Genomic DNA, 17,865 nt, shown 5'->3' with positions numbered 1-17,865 from the left:
TATAGGTGTAGTAAGCTAATACACTATCAGGATTTTATGAGTGACTTTTACCTGATCTTTACTATCTTCCTCACAAATTAAGTCACTCTACATATCCAAAGATCACATCAATTATAAATCGATTACGAAAGGTTTAACGTTTATTAGAGAAATTAGTCAAACATAAAGTAATTGCTTTTTGACAGAAATTACCTGACTTTGTGTACGTTCTATCTTTGGTTGTTTCGCAGCTTGAAGCCATTTACTTGTTTGTCTACTAAGCATCGCTGCCTTATTGAACATGGAAGCAACTTGGCTCTCCAAATCTGTTGGAATGGCTATGCCTCTTCCTTTGGCTGATAATTTAAATAAATTGTATTTTTTGTTTTATAAAATGGATACAAAGAAAAATTGTAAATGTAATATTAAGAGCAATCTAAATAAGCTTACCTACGTCTGATAATGTTCTTATACAATTTTCGACATTAAATCTTTGACCAGCATTTAGCCACCCACACTGTGAGACTTTAAAAGCCGCATGAAGTAATTGAACGAATATAGGTTGTCGTGTCTGTTGTAAAAAAGAAGTGTTTAATGCCTTTTAACATTGTCAACATTTTTATAAATGTATATATATATAGTTATATATAAAAGGAATATATGTATTATTAAAATTTTTGTTACAATTTATATCTAAATAAAATCTTAATATGTAAAGCATCTTTCATTGAAAATTCAAATTTAGACAGCAAAGATGCATTCGTTATAAATTCGTGATATAATAAAATTACTATTATTATTTGAATTGTTTTTCGTACGTAATATAACACACTCATTGCCAAGCTCCAATAGAGAAAAAGTTCCATATAATGTATTAAACCACAGATTCATGCTGCGTGAAGTGCAAAAGAATAGATACAGAAGAGTACTCCAAATAAAATAAATAATTTATGGCTAGTACTTATTGTTAGAAGAACAGATACAGCAAGCTTGTTCGTCGAAGACAGTGAATGTGTTAGTACAATTGTCCAGAGATATATATTAAAGTTTCTATTTACAACATTTAAATTTAGAAATTTGAAAACCACCGTGACATCGATGAAGCACATATCTGTACTTATATTTTTCAAATTCCCTTAATACGTGCTGTTATTCGTTTACAAAGAGATACGCCTATTTACAACAAAAGTGTTTATGAATGATAAAACTTCTCAGGTTAATTTATACTATTCAATGAATTATATATATGTAGTGAAAAATGATTTTCTTCGTTTTAAATCTCAACAGTATCCATATTAGTATTGCAAGTGTATTTACAATTGCTCATAAATTGAGTGAGCGTTTCTTTCAATTTTGGTACTCACATAGCCAGTAACATTAGTATCAGTAATCCGGTCACTTTCCTTGATGCTCCAATAAAGTCTAGCCTCGTGGAGATGTTTCTATTAGTAAATCAACCCACCACCATATAGACCCAGCACCCAGACCCAGTAAACCAATGTTGATGAGTCAAAGAAGGCCAGGTGTTGCATGCCAAAAACACAGAACATGCCGCTGATGCAATCACCAGTTACCAAGCACACATCAAAAAATATATTAACGCTGTAGTTATCGACTTATATTACTCTGGCTTACCAGTATAGGCAAACAAGTATACCAAAAAAAAAAAACAAAATATATATATACCATGGAGCGTTAAATAAAACAAATTAAATTATATAAATAAATACTAATGCTTCCATAAGTTTGTGATATGTACTTGGCTTTTCTAAATAAACCTAAAATTAATGTGTTTGTCATGCAAAGCAAGAAATTATCAGATAAATTAAGTGACAGAATAACTGCACAGGCTTTTGCTCATAATTATTTCATATGTTAAGATTATGTTATTTGTAGATATACTATATGCCTGTATATTTCATTACGCTTATACTTTAAATATGTATTTGAAAATTCAATTTTCTTAGAGATATTTTTACATGATACCACTATATACTTTGAATTTACTATGATACAATATAACTTTTAAGTTCAAGTTATTACATTAGTTCTAGCAGCCCATATCTTTTTCGAAAAATTACCTCCATTATGACGTACTGCAGTTAAGTAATGAAACATAATAAATATTAAATGTAAAGTATCTAAGTATATAGCGAATTAATTATATAAACCATACTTATATATAAATACAATCGAAATATTAGAAAGTAATAATATTTTATCAATTTAATACAAATATAATATCTCATTGTGCAAATAGTCGAAAGAATCAAAATATTGGCTGTACAATCTGAAATGTAATATAAATGGATATAATCACAGATAAATCTTTTTTTCGTAAGAAAATGATAAAACGTAACATAGAATAAAAGAAATGCTTTTGTGCTGTTATTAAAATGATATAGACACATGTGGTAAGAAATAATGTGTTTTTGCTTGTTAAGTCCTTATATCCGAATAAATTATTGTGCTTAACAGATTGAAGTGCCATTAAATAAATACCAATATTAGTTAGGAAATTCGTGTGAAAAGTTTTGTAAATAACAAAGATGAATAATTCCTTTCAATTTAACACTTAAGCCAATTAGATTTCGTTAAAATTGTATTTATAGACACAGTACCGAGAAATAACGAAAACCAGAAAGTTCATTTAAAATTATTGAAATAGACGAATACAATACCTGTACTGTAGTACTTTGATCTGAAAATGGACTGCTAAAGAACGTTGTAATGATATTCATTAGGCAACCTGTCACATAATTTTCCAGAGCTGTGTCAGCGTGTTCACGATCGTGTGTGGCTGTTGCTATAATTCCCATGTCTACAATGAAAGACTTTTCGAACAACGACCACATATGATTTGACGTGTAAATTTCTTTCATTTCGACTTCCGTGTCAATGTAACAATGATTCAGGAAATTAATATATGCTTCCTTTACCTATAAATAAACCGTTAAAACAATTACCTGTAATTTTGCAAATACAATTTCTCCAGAATTAATTATGAATAAACTTACTTCAGGTATGCAATCTGAATGCGACACCATAACAACGATATCGTCTAGTGGTAAAAGACTGTGACATTTAATTTCCGTATTAACATTTTTACCCATTGTACAGCAAGCTAATAATTTAACCAATTCTACGTGGTATCTAAAATATATACATATATATTAATATAAGATATAACACATAATTTACTACCTTATTATATTTCTTAAATGAATTACTTGAGTGGACTACTTTCGTCCATCCGATGTCGTTCAGATCGCATCATTTCCACAAAATGATTGAAAGAAGCTCGATCGTTATAAAAAACCAAAACGTCCTCGCCTGCTTGAACCAACTACGACGAAAAGCGCAATTAATTCGTATATTTTTCAAAAATCTAAGTTTAAAGATTTAAGATTTACTCGCCAATACGAGTACCACTTACTTCTTGCATTACCATTTCCTGGCATTTCCTAATAAATTGATTCTCAGCTTTTACTATCGTTTGAAGAAATTTCAAATATTGTACATGTTTCCCATGAGTTTCTATGCAATGCACAAAATGCTGTATCACCTTGGCATTTACTTCATTGCACAAAGTCGAATTGTCTTGAAAAATGCTACATACTGTTTGAGCTTCGCGTATACCAGGATTTAAAAACAAATCCAATTGCTTATGTAAAAGAACTTGATTCTGTTGATTTCCTAAGCAAAAGTTCTGTAGAAAATCGTGCGCCAGTCGCATCAACTCGTTCATTCTGACGTCTTCCTTCGCGTCAAACGGAACTTGCAACAAGTCTAGGACGACCGTATGTACTCCGACGTTGCGTAAAAGTCTTTGCTCGTGTTTTCGTGGTTTTATTTGACCACCTATCGTTTGAATGCATAACTTGTTCATTCGAATTAGGATCTGTTGTATCTTTTTATATTCCTCCGCTTGGTCTGCGTGCAATGGCGGACCAATGTCTAAATCTATCGCAGATCCTACAATTATAAATAATTTCTACGTTAGAAAGAATATTATATTTTATTCCTATATTTCTATACATATTTCTATATTCTTTTTCCAATATCTTTTTCTATATTTCTACATTCCTATACTCTTATACGCCATATCCTATATTATTTTTTTACTTTTTTAATAACTCCATATGTAAGATTATCAGGAATACCTTTTTTATCCGATGTAGACAATTGAGGCGGAGCTTTTCGAGGAGTAGCTCCATCATCTTCTTCCTCTTTACTCTTCTTCTTTTTATTACCATGTTCCTCCGATGCTTTAGATTTGTAAACCCAAAGTTCCGATTTCTCAACCGACTGTCGTAAAACATCTAAGTCGGATTTTATTTGTTTATAGGATTCAACGTCGCTATCGGAAACCAAAAGTTGCACCTATTCGCAATAATTTAATAAATCTTTCTTGTTTCTTTTCTCCGCCTGTTAATGATTCTATCGTAATTTCACGCATAACGTACTTGTTTAAATGCTTGTAAAACTTCTTGTCTTTGGCTAAAGTGTCTGAAAAGCAAATGTAACGCTCCGGAAACTAACGGTGGATAATCGTGCATAGCCAAATGTAACAAAACACGTAGAAATGTTCGGCCACCTTGGCCATCTAGATCCAACGCCACACATTCCTCGCTAAATAGAATAATTTATGAAATATCCTAATATGTAGTGAAAGAACTGAAAAACATAGATGATAAATTACCTGCTACCAAATATACCCTCTGCTTGTGTGCCTATTAATTCTAAATCGATAGTTTTCTGACCAAGACTCAAATCACCGGAAGCTCTTTCAGTTTCATCAAACTCTTGCTTGAAGATGCTCAGCAAACAAGAAATCCTGTAGTCCAATCGAACATCGAGTATGAATTGTAAAATTTCGATTATTTTCAGCTTCGTGTCCATTACTAGAGGATATTCTTTTTTCAAAAGTGGTTTTGGTCTAGGAGATGAACTGCCTGCCAATACTTGGCCAGCTGGACCCAGTGTTAAGCTCGTCATTACTGCGCCCATGTCTCCAATACATCTCAATACTCCACCTTCCGCTAACAAATGTTACAAGCAATTTTAAACCTGTTCTTAATTCGTTAAATATATAATTTTTTAATTACTTCTACATGAATTTGCAAAGAAATTATTTCAAGCGAGGTATTAGAGATTAAATATAGCAAATAGTTACGTTATCAGAATCATAATTATCATTAATAAAAATATTTATGTTTACGAATACAGAACGACAAAAATGGAAAACATCAAAGGAAATTGCTGGGCAAAACAAGCAACGAAGGTTATAGAGCAACATGCATAAACGAAAAATTGTATTAAAAAAATTGAATCGTAACTATTTCAAGTCGTCATTAAATCACAATTATATATTACCTATGTCCTTAGAATCCACAGAATCAGCTGTTTTCAACATTGGTTAGTTAATTATATATGACATATATTAGAATTTGTGCATGTTCAGTATATGTATTTGTTTAATATAATATTTTTTTTAGTTTATGTCAAAGCATATGGATACTGGAGGATCGAAATAAATAAAAATATGAATTATTTATTTTGCACTAGACATTTACATAGTGTCAATGGAAGAGATACAGTGGTTGGTTCTATGGTGTACAAAAAGGACACAATTATCGGGAAGTAATAATACTGTACAAGGAGCGTTATGTTCAAGCGTTGTTAATTGTGAGTAGGGTAAATAAAAAATAATTTTTTAAACACTTACAATCAATGTCACCAGTCGGAATTTTTCCATCAGCTACATCGTTTTCTGAGATACAGTCCAAAATACTGAGCAACGTTTTCGTTAATCTCAAAAGATCGCTGAAGCTGTAGAAACCGAAATAAATTAAATCGCGTGCCAATTTGACGACCTAAAACATTATTAAAGTAACATTAAACGATAATGATTATTTGGCGAATAAAATATGCTCAATATATTCTTTCAAATGTCTTACTTCGAACGTAAGTTTATTCTGTTCTTGATCCGCAAAAGACCACATCTTTGCCACAACATTACACAAATAATCTTCCACAAACATTATAGTTGCGCTAAACTTGGCGCGCACGCCTTCCTTATTTTGATCCCGCATCCTGTTTGCATCGTAACTAAAAGCAGACAATACATTTCATAAATGTTTCAAAATATTATACATTCGCATATTACGTATGCACATAATTCTGCATTCTATTCACGTACTCATTAATGCTCATTTTCGAAGGAATTTCAGACCAAAGTCGGGCGTATTTAACTGGTGTCACTTGCTCTTGCGGATCTCTGTCAACGTGAAGATGTAACATAAGTCGACAAAATGAGGCGCGTAATTCATATGGCACCGTTTCGTCCTCCATACACCTGAATATTTCATTGAAACGTTTTTTATATCCGATAATAAATTAAATAGTAATCACAAAATATTTTATCTGTACTTACTTGAGTATAAGACCGATGTCCAAATGTGGTGATAAGTTATTTAACGCCAAATACTGTCTATTTAGACACATATTGCTGAAGAGATTTAATTGATGTCTATAATAGTCTAATATGGCTGCGTCTTGAACGTTGCCTATCTTTGCTGCTCTTGATAACTCGTTTAAAGACATTGTCTTCTATATAGATTATTAAACGTTTTAAATATTTTAAATAGACTTTGTATCTATATAAAAATAAATATACAACTTATGTAACGATACTAACCATCCCATTATTCCATACAAGAAAAACTTCATACTCTTCCATCACAGTTATTCGTGGTTCATCATTCTCCTGTTTCTCGTCTAACTCTTCGACTTCAACCTGAGTTTTCGTCATCCTGAAGAAATTTATTATATGAAATCGATATAGATGAAATCACGGCTGTTAATGAACGAAGTCTACCTTACCTAGTTTCTAACAATATATCTTTATTCTTTTCGCTTAGTACGCTTTTACAAATTAATTCTTGTGTTACGGCAATCGCTTTTCTGTTAGAAATACATAAATCTGATAAATAATCTAGGAATCTGGACTCCCAATTGTGCATATTTTTTCTCACAAGTCCCACGAAAGTTTCAATTTCCGCTGCCGTGATATGCTTCTCTAATAATTTCCTATTATTGTGTAACAATGCGGTGATAGTATCTTCCGCCAAAATATCGTACCCAATTTGCTTTTGCATGAAAGCAAAGTGTTTCGCGATATATTCCTGCGTTATGAGGTACATTAATTAGTGTATCTCGAATAGACACGCATAATTAAACGTGAGATCACATCTAAATATACTATACCTGGTTTTTCCGATAATCCTGTTGAGATAATCTAAGTATTCGGTAACATAAACGAAACATATATTTGTACGGCGCGTGTCGTGGATCATTCAATTCTTCTATTCTAAGAAATGGTCCCTCACCTTCCGCAGACTCTAAGAATGGAGCCTACAAATAAAACTTTAGAAGAGTTACGCGTCCAAGAATTATAATATTCATACTATCTTCCTTTGTTAAAATGTCCTATCTAACATCTCGGAAGCGAAGAAAATTGAAGTTTTATCGTTTCCTTTCGCGTCATCTTCAACTCAATTAAAAATATTTAGTTATTTCGTAACAAAGCGTGTAATATAAATTTTATCTAACTGAAAAAGTAAAAGACGCGGAAAATTTCAAATACTTAAATATATTTTGAAAAAAAACGTTAGATAGGAGATTTTAAATAACAAAGGAAGTATATTTAACAATATTTAACAATTTTACCTGAAGTATCTTAAATAATTGACCAAGTATGTATTGTTCTCGCAATAACTTTTGCCGATCCCTGACAGCATTGGTAACGATTAAATCTAAAGCTTCGGATTTATTCTGCTCGTTCTCTAAGCCAGCTATAAAATATACTATATCCTGCAATAAACTTGTCACGGCTCTTCTTTCATTGTGCGAGATCGTACCCTTTTCCAGTTTACCACTAATTGACGCTAACACTTTGCATGCGTCATTCGCAAAATCGAGATCTCGCACCTCGACTGGCGACACTGACCTCAGTGCAAACGCTTCTTTATCTTCTTTATTGATTGCACAACCCACCTTGTGATATCATTACAATTTAGACACGCGATTTTTTTTTAAAGAATGGAAAATAGGGCAGATTGCATTATATGTATATACTGTTGACCAAAATTTTAGAATCAATACGTGTCTCACGTAATTCAAGAATTAAAGAAAGAAAAGTCAGGTAGTTTAGGAAATTATTTAGTCAAAAATATAAAATTTAACAAGTACAGAAAATTATCATTAATATCTGTAACATTAACTTCCTATTAATAACATAATTAGCATAATATATGATAAGTCAGAACGTTATTTTAAACTTTTAACTGACAGTGTATACATTGCAATCAGTTTCATTTAAAAGTACCTTTGACATAACAGGTTTTTCGTCATCCTTATCGATTGGTACACTGGTCGAGTGAACCCAGGTGTTCGTACATATATGATGTAACCTGACGAACGATGATTGTGGGACCAAACTGTCGCCTCTCGTTAACGTAGTCGGATCCAATTCGAATAAGGAACTTATTTCGTTACTGTGTGGTACTGATACTAATCTATATACCGGCCCAGGTGGATCTATAAACCACACGATCTATATCACGATTATATTTAGAACTGTATGAACCACGTATGTTATAAACGTTTATTGTTACGTTTTGTTACGTTTATTGTTAACGTTATAACTGTGCAAGGCTTCTCTACTATTACAACATGCGGGGAAATGTAATAACTTTATGTATACATTCCCTGAAGACTGTCGTCGATTCTATTTTACACATAAATATCTATCTTACCACGCTTGCCTTTTGTGGTCTCACGTGGTTCGTCGGTGTCAATTTCTGCGGCCAAATATTGTCCCGTCGCCAAATGTTTGAATCGGAACAGGGAGTTCCAATGACCTGCTCCTCCTCTGCAAGGATCGTGCTGAACGACCTGTAGAAAAGGTTATTAAAATGCTTGAAAACCTGTCAATATTGCATACATATATTCTCTAATAACAAATAATTTTCTATTATTACTATATTTCTATACCTTTCGAATCATCGGTAGCAGAAATAGTATTATTATTAAGTAAACTAACAATAATGTATGAAAGAATCTAACCCTGACATGTTGTAGCATAGATCAAGTATTCATCAATGCATCGTTACGAGGCAAGATCAGTTGCTATTCAAGCTTACTATTTACTAATTAGTTTTTTGCTTATTAATTCCTACGCCGATAATTCCTTGTACGTTTATTTTGATTTCTTAATAAATAATTTATTAATTCTTTATTTATTCCAAGATCTAACATTCGCTACACCGATTGAAGGCCGTCCAATACTAACAATATGTAAGTACTAAGCACCAAGGATTTATACGCTAGGTTCCCTGAACACATAATATATTAATCAGACGATAATTTTCTTACCTCAACCTCCCACAAAGCTTTACTACTCGTAGCTGCAGTGGCGCTAGTCCTACCAGTAGTCCTGAGAAATACATGTTGCTTCTTCTTGTACTCGTCCATTGTAAGAAACTTTTCTTGTTCCGCGTGAAACAGACGAACGACATCGCCACCCTTTAAAATCTCCTCTTGGTTCTCCCTATGCTCCATAAATAACGTTACTTTCCAGGACGTAGCCGCATTCACTACATTCACTTCCTTGCAACCGGGATTATCGCTCAATTCGTAATTGGCGGCCACATGCAGACCTTGTCTTCCGGCGTTCACTGGTTCCAAAATCACCTTGTCACCGACGACTACGCTGTCACCATCGCTACGCAGTTTGTAGAAAGGCATTATGTAAAGCCAGGAGCCCTCGTTGCCGTTCGCGTCCAGGTACACCCTCATCGCGTTCTTCTCGAGTAGCGCCGGAAGTCTCTTGTTCACCGTCAGGAATTTATTGGATTTCAGATGCAATAGCTAGAAGAGAGACGTACTTCGATCTATAAAGAATACTGCTATATTTAAAAGAATAATATTTATGTAATACAACATTATTATTTGCAGAACTTTCAACGTTATTATTTGGAATTCCAAAGGCGTCGTAAATCGAATATTGCTTTCTATAGAAATCTGTAGAATTTGGAAATTGGGTATTGGAGATATTTTATAAATGGAAATTTGAAATATTTCAGAAGCTTATTTCGAAATAGCACTGAACGATTATTTATTTATTATTGTTACTTAGGATTCAGGAAAGTATTATTTAAAATTGGTAATGGTAAAATAGAATTTTCTAGCTATAGAAATTTTATGGATATCAAAATGACAGTTGAGTGCAATTATTTACTATATTATCGCACACAGAATCTGGAATATTATTATTTAAACGATTACATAAATATTTTAAACTAGAATATTGTTTTCCATAACTATAGTACCATACAATTTCTAGATAATCATACCAGAGTATTCTATTATTACCTAGTAATATGGCAATTAATTGAAATAGAAGCTATCGAAAGGCAAGAGCAAAATTCTATTATCGTTCGATCCACAGGAGAAAAAAGAATGAAAATGAAGCACGGAGCGCTAAAATAAGAAGCAGGACGTCAATCACACTGGCCGGTATATTAACTTTCAAGTCTATCATAATTCCCACACATGGAAGGAATAAAGCAGCTCGATAGATCGACAAAGACCCGATGTTATACGTTATTGCATCACGTTAAGTAGACGTCTAACGACGTTCATAGACACTCGCTCGCACGCCAGGAGACGATATATTTCGCCTCCACGTATAATACATTTAGCGACCATCACTTTGCCTATATAACGTTGTTCCCCCTAGTTGTTGACGCTAAAAGCACCGCGAATGGAATTAATAATTCGATCATACACTTAAAACAACACGCAATCGCGAGTCGAAAGCCAAAACGAAATTCAGTGTTTAGATAATGCACTGCATCTTGACGATGCTTTCCGCGATAGTTTCATGCGACACGGATATCACGAAAGGAAGCTAATTCTGTTAATTGGCGACTGGTTATCGTTTTGTGTTGTTTTTTTTTTTTTCTTTTTCGCGATAAGTCGACAACACGCAGAAGGAAAATGGCGAAATATCATTAGCCTATGATATTTGATAATAAGAAATAAAAAGAAGTAAGTAAGGTAGTGAGCATTTATGCTAACACTTTCGAGGTGTATTTTTCGTATAATAATGAAAGCGATAATACGATAGTATGGAGTATGATACACTTAAATTTGAAAAAAAATGTATAAAGAGATGCGAAATTTTACATTAACGCTTTATAAAGGCGAATATTTCTTAAAATATACTAATAGAATACATTAACAAAAAAAATATAATAATACGGAGCAGGTATAGTACGTTTAAATTCGAAGGAAATTGATTAAACACGGAGAATAAAAATTTCAAGAAACGAGTCGGAATTAAATTAACTGTCTTTTTTCAACACTGAACGCAATAACATAATAACACGGAGCATAATAAAAGAAATAGGTCAAGCACGAAGAATGAAAATGTAGAGAGAAAGCTCGAGATTTTGCATTTATTTCTTTTAAACTTATTTTTCTTTCGACAAAATACCATTGTGCGTTTAAATGCTATAATATAATAATAGGAGTACAATGCAGGCATTCTTCAGAATGCAGATACGTTCTTCTTCTTCTTCTTCTTCTCGCGATGAACTTTGTAAAATAATATCACGGACGGTAAATCGCTTAAATTATGAAAAAGGTAGGTTGACCATAATGTATTACGTAGGATATATAGCTCCATTTATAATGAGATCCTGTGTCCCCATAAATCTTCGCGACGGAAGAATATAACAGCCCACAACACAGTCTTTGTAAAAGCTACCTTGGAGCGTGTTATCCAGTTAATTCTGAGAGGGTTAAAGGGAAAGAAACAGGGTATTATCGGGTCGTTTCATTCAAAAGGTATTATTTAATATTTTCATTAGTATAGAAATGGTAAGTGAAGCGTCTGTATAAAAGAGAATTCTGTCCTTGAGTTCTAAAGCAAAAGCTGAGCTTTCGAAGCGTGTAGCGCAAGGTAAATTGATTTAGTTTGTATAACGGGGACAATGTAAAAATATAGAGAAATATTAGAGAAACAAAACATGGTAGCTTTGATTCTTTCTCACCTGCACCACATTACCGTAGGAGACCACGCTGCCAAGCAGTTTCTTGTTTTCAGTCTCGTTTTGTTTCTTTTCTATCTCGGCAGCATGCTAGAAATTGATCGACACGTTAATCAGGATTAAAATGATTTATTTAATAGTATAAAATATAATTAATTCGTTAATTCAAACTTCAATTGTTAGATGAAATAGCGTAAAAGTTTCATGAGACTTTCAAACTCACGTGCAATCTTTTCAAAAGCACGGCGTCGGTGCCGCTAGCGCTTTGCTTTGCTGCCTTCCAAAATTGTTTTTGGGCGGAGTAACGGTTCATAGGGCATATTTTGAACAGGCAATCTAAAAATTACGCAGAAGACCAGCGACACGTTAATCGGATGAGAAACATACGAGTGTAAAGTTTGGTTAAAGGAATGGAGAGCTCGTTTTAGAAACGATCGATTAAGTTACTGACTGATCTTTTATTTCTACGATAATCGTCGATGATAATTTTTGCTGATTTACCTCGGAACTTCTTGGGTGGATTCGATAAATCTCCAGCCTCGGGACATACCACGCATCTATCGTCCACCAACCTGGAAAATAATTAGAGTGAAAGAATCTGTGTAAATATTAAATTTTCTTTGCATTTATTTAAAAACTGCGCGTGGTCAAAACGAGTGTTAAAAATCCAACTTGGTATTAAATTCAACCGATTAAAGGCTAAAAGTAATAAAATATCGCGTCAAATAAGACTATTGAATCTGATTTTATTGATTCATATTTGATTTTATTGAAGTGTAAAAAAATATAGGTACACGAGAGTAATAAACATATAAAAAATATAAAATAGACATATAAAAAATTACAGGATCTAGGTGAAATGACGAAAAAACTATTAAAGACAATTTTTTAGAATTTCCTTTTACAGTCGCAATTTAACACGACAAAATTCGATGATTTAATTCGATTAAAAGAAATTGCGAATCGAACGTTGCGTGGACAATACGTTACTCGTTAATAAGTCAAAGCTCTCATTTCTGTTTAAAGATCTTACAGTCTCGCCGTATTTCAGTTTATGTTAAACTTACTTTCCTCTTATTTCGTATCAAATAATCTACTATAAAGCTTAGAATTCATTTCTGAATAAATATTATAAAAACTGTATCCTATCCGATACTCTTTGAGTTAAACTCGATTTAAACTTCGCTTAAACTCGACACAAAGTGGCGAGAGCTCTGAAACAACTAAACCGCGAGATTGTCTTTTGATGGCAACGCCTCGGGGTTAACAACATAATATAGGAGACAGTCGCGAAATAAGTGTGGTCCAGCCAGAACGAAAGCAACGTGCAGATCGATATTGGGGCAGACCCAGTCTTGCCCGGGAGCTTTAAAGCTACGCAGCGTCGACGAACTTTCATCTGTCGAAATATTGGCGTATCGTTGTCATCGTACGATGCTGTCGCGCGTTGAAACAAGTGCACTTGCAGCGGAGCAGTATTTTCTACCCCGTGGGGTGAGCGGTTTAAAGTCTAACAAATTACACTGTTGTTCCTTTCCTGAAAAGATCAGAAAACTTTTCCAACAGTGAATGGTGATATACGATGGCTGTGTGGACCAAAATAGCCATAAATCACTCTGCACAAAGAAACACAATACATGATGACAAAAATGGAACGCACGAAAGCAGTAGAAGTTTTATATAAAATGGAGCCTCATCGAATAATTGCAAATCAATAAGTTTTTATTTTTGGAGTTGAAATTTGGCGCAGTTTAAAGTAAAATAATATCCTGAATATAATATTTCTCCTTTAAACGATGCGGTGTTGGGATTAATATGGAAAAAGAGGAAATAATTTTACAGTCTTTTAATTGCACATCGCAGAACGTAGCTAACAAGTATGTTTTTTTTTAGAACCTTTTTTAAAGTTGTCCCAGATAAATATTTTTGCAGGAAAAATTGTTAGAACAGGGGGATATTTATTTTACGTTTTACTTTTCCTTCTTCGGTAACTTTTGAATAATACGTGCCATTCGCTAGACAAACACACTTCTCCATAGTCTGCAAGTAAACTAGGTCATTCATATGCAAGTCTACCTTTTTATTGCTTTGTACTTTCAAAAGATTTGGAAAGGTTCCAGCACACTTATGAACGACTCATTGTAAAAGCGGCCTCTAAGTCGGATGTTTAAGATATTTCCGAATAAAAGGAAAAAGTTGAAGGAAAGAGATCTAACAGATTTTCCCTACGATTACATCAACGACCTGATTTACGTACAAAAAATTAATGAATTACCGTAGTGAATTCAATTCGAATTAATGTCCGAATTTAAAAAAATCCTAATGAAATAATCGACTTGGAAAAGATCTTGAAGAATATTATCCCTTCGATAAATCCAATTTTCTTATTTCTAACTAAAAATACATTTTTCACGTTGACAGTAAAGACCGTATACCTATTTGAGCATAGTCTGTCACGGAAAATACAGACAGGCAAGAATAGATTCGACCAGAGAATGAAAACGGAATCGAGCATTATTTTACCATGACAAAAGCGCGTTTACAAGCTGAACAGAAACGAAGGTACATATTGATCGCGGAATCTTGCATCAACGAAGCACTGAAACGTTGGATTCCACGGTGAACGGTTACTGTAAAACATCAAGGGGAAAAATAACGCTTCCTGTCCAAATAACGATTAATTACAAAGGCCGCTTTTATGGTTGACAGAAGAAAGTTGTTACAAGGAGGGTTGATTACATCCCTTTCAGTGTCAGCCCGGCTATCCGTAACTAACCACATCGCTTGTTGTTCGTCACTAATAGAATACATAGTTTGCTAACGAGATTGCATTTAGGCTTCTTTCATCCGCAAACGTAAGCTCTTTTAACTACCTCGAAGGCTAATGCGTTCCCTATAGAACGTAGCCGCAAAGGCTGACAAGGTTCGTATAAGGTAAAACCGTTCGTTTCACGTGAAATATATTCTTATTTCGATGTATTAATCATTGAATGTCTTTAGATTTTATAATATTATAATATAGCTGCTTCCTTATTTTGTTTCATTAGCAGGATATTAGAAAAATTATTTTAAATAATAATGATATTTGTGTTACGTACATTGCTTTATTTCCGTATCTTTCTATCGAACCGCACAAATTTCAATTAGAATTTTAAATCTGTGCTATTATATTATTGATAATGTCACTTCGCTATGTTCGATAAAAAGAATGTAAATGTGTTTCCCGTTTATAAGCGCTAATATAATCTTGACATATCCTGTATTATTTTATTAGATTGTAAATCAATTTTTATCACACTATTAATTACTATGATTACAGAAAGTAAGAATTTTGCTGTTTATCTTAGAATGATGTATGTAAATTTCAATTAGTCACGGATGGAAAATAATAAAATACCCAGTCGGATACGATTTGCTATCGTGCGGCATGCATCTTATAAAATAAATCATCACCTGACGATAAATATTCCCGGTATCATAAATCAAAGAGATCTAAAATAGCGGGAAACTACTGGTAGCATCTACCGGCTGTGACAAATATTCAAAGTGTGGAAAACGTGAAACTCGCAACTAGCTACAAATCAATTGTCTGCGCGATGTAGCATCCAAGCCAAACGACAAAGTGAAGATTCGAAATTATATTTCATTCTCGTTAAAAATGAAAAAAAAAGTGACACTCGGTATGCTGCATCGCTATGTAAATCATAAGAGATCGACATATTATGTCGAGTGCCTCTTTATGTATATCGAGGCATGCATAGACAATGATCCGATATTCCACTTGCACCGCTAAAATCACTCGCGCGATAAATCGGGCTTGCACGTGGATTCTGATCGGCAAACAGTGAGAAACAACGTGTGCCAGCACCTGGCGTGTAACCACGAATACTCGAACGCGATACATCTGTAATCGAAACCACATCTCGACTCTGTCGCTCGCGTTTCCTATTAATGATCTGTGGATCCTCCATAAGCTGAATGAAGTCGGGTCAAGTGAAAATATTCGTCGAAATATCTTCTATCCTATTCGATGTGCAAATAATTTGCCTAATAAAATAGGCGAATAAACGTCAGATTCGTGGTACGTTTGTTATCGCAACCATATTTCTGTCCTACGTTTCGAGTAATAATTCACAGATTAATCTATAAATCGAATTGACTCGACTTCACTTAAGACGTTTATCGAAAGTCCCGAATCTTCGCCAACGCGTAAAGAAAAAATATTTGGCCAAAACACAATGTAAATCAATACCAGGTTTGTTATATGTTTGCAACTGAAACTGTATTTTAGTTCTACCATCCACGTTCACTGATAATAATTCACAGGCTGGGTATTTTTCTAAGGTTGGCTACCGGAAGCCATTCAAAGCCGAAAGACAAGAATTGAATAAATAACAATAACAATTCGTACATCAATCCGATATGTTTGCAATTGAAACTATATTTCAGTTCTACCCGATTCAACCGAAAATGTTCGTCGGCATATCTTCACCAGTGTACGAAGAAAAGAGATCCATTGAAAAGGCAAAAGCAAACCGATCTTATTCGACGATGTCTCTATACGTTCGACAATCTCGATTCAATTTACATTCCCATCGAAACGCCATTACCAATAAAACGAACGAAGATACACTTTTACGAGCATAGGAGAAAAATGAGAAAAAATTCTCACCAGGAACAAAGCAAATTAATATTCGACTGGCGATGCACGTCGCTCTTTTAGCAATGAATGCAATACGATCGATCGAAGAGGCGTTCTAAAGAGAGACGTGCGAGTCAAAGCTATCGGGTCAGCGAACAAGAAAGACAACGTAGACACACGATGTAAATTTTCGCAGGGGTTGCCTATAATACACATAACTGAGGAAACGGTTCGGCCACGAAAGCCGATATCGTGTCACCTACAATGTCGTGTCCATCGTACATCCATAACCGTGATTGAGTTAGCCACGTTACCGCATATAGCCCATAGTTGCTACTGTTAGACCATTAGAAGCAGAACCGAAGGCGGTTTTAACCCAAGAACGTATACATGCATTGCGCATTATCTCATTTAAAAAGCCTTCACACGCTTAGAAACCTAACTTCGTCACACACGTTCATCCACGCGCGCTGTTCATCGGTGTTCGTTCTTTATGTCGATCGAGTAATATCGAAGAGATGGCAAATCGAAAGCCGAGAAACCGAGATGTTACCACGTAATAATGGATTTCTAGTATACCTGCAGGAATGCACGGTATGTGCTTTCGACTGCGTACCGTGCACTTCCTGCTGATCAATAAATCACCACGTCCCACGCCCTCGATAATTTTATTAATAACTTCGTCGACGACCGTTCAAAATTGGTAACCGTACGAGCGTTTCTCTCGCGGTGGAAGAAAAAGGTACGTGTACGAGCTGCGAAATCGATTATTCGAAATCGAAATTATACGAGATAGGCGTCAGTCAAATATTTTGGCACAGAAATTTCAAAGATTTCAAAAAACGGTGTTAACCACTTTGGTGTGTGAACGGGCCGTGTAATGATTTAAGGGCTGAATAACGTCGGAGTAATGCTTCTATCGATGAGAGAGACGATTAAGAGTTGGATATCGCTGGCAAATCTAATCTCGCGCTTAATTAAGCATTGACGCAAAACGATTGTGTACTCGACGTATGAAACACTTAAAAGATCTTCAGAATGAAAAAATAATAATAAATCGACGATCGTGACGATCATTCGAACGCTGATATTGCTTTAAAGCGATAAGCATCGCGAAACTTCTCT

At 34.2% G+C, this 17,865-nt stretch overlaps 1 protein-coding gene across 4 annotated transcripts in view; it reads right to left on the bottom strand.

Moving 5' to 3' along the window:
• The window catches only part of LOC117159743 (Inositol 1,4,5,-trisphosphate receptor), a 48,301-nt gene that overhangs the window by 9,525 nt on the left and 20,911 nt on the right, over positions 1–17,865 (bottom strand). For 2 of the 4 annotated variants that reach the window (XM_076619457.1, XM_033339877.2), the window contains exons 3-26: positions 12,600–12,670; positions 12,322–12,434; positions 12,102–12,188; positions 9,418–9,912; positions 8,799–8,937; positions 8,369–8,580; positions 7,711–8,037; positions 7,249–7,395; positions 6,865–7,166; positions 6,680–6,794; positions 6,416–6,591; positions 6,182–6,337; positions 5,940–6,090; positions 5,708–5,855; positions 4,682–5,021; positions 4,446–4,611; positions 4,143–4,362; positions 3,416–3,954; positions 3,210–3,325; positions 2,997–3,132; positions 2,661–2,918; positions 1,344–1,421; positions 430–550; positions 193–335 (exon numbers count right to left, since the gene is read on the bottom strand). In XM_076619457.1, the coding sequence (XP_076475572.1) occupies positions 193–335; positions 430–550; positions 1,344–1,421; positions 2,661–2,918; positions 2,997–3,132; positions 3,210–3,325; positions 3,416–3,954; positions 4,143–4,362; positions 4,446–4,611; positions 4,682–5,021; positions 5,708–5,855; positions 5,940–6,090; positions 6,182–6,337; positions 6,416–6,591; positions 6,680–6,794; positions 6,865–7,166; positions 7,249–7,395; positions 7,711–8,037; positions 8,369–8,580; positions 8,799–8,937; positions 9,418–9,912; positions 12,102–12,188; positions 12,322–12,434; positions 12,600–12,670 (4,756 nt within the window). The remainder of the gene's footprint in view (positions 1–192; positions 336–429; positions 551–1,343; positions 1,422–2,660; positions 2,919–2,996; positions 3,133–3,209; positions 3,326–3,415; positions 3,955–4,142; positions 4,363–4,445; positions 4,612–4,681; positions 5,022–5,707; positions 5,856–5,939; positions 6,091–6,181; positions 6,338–6,415; positions 6,592–6,679; positions 6,795–6,864; positions 7,167–7,248; positions 7,396–7,710; positions 8,038–8,368; positions 8,581–8,798; positions 8,938–9,417; positions 9,913–12,101; positions 12,189–12,321; positions 12,435–12,599; positions 12,671–17,865) is intronic. The other 2 variants (XM_033339876.2, XM_033339879.2) reach the window with 1 other exon arrangement.

The sequence above is a fragment of the Bombus vancouverensis genome, chromosome 6 (assembly GCF_051014615.1).
Source record: "Bombus vancouverensis nearcticus chromosome 6, iyBomVanc1_principal, whole genome shotgun sequence".
Taxonomy (NCBI): Eukaryota; Metazoa; Arthropoda; class Insecta; order Hymenoptera; family Apidae; genus Bombus; species Bombus vancouverensis.
This window is presented reverse-complemented; position numbering and strand designations above follow the sequence as displayed.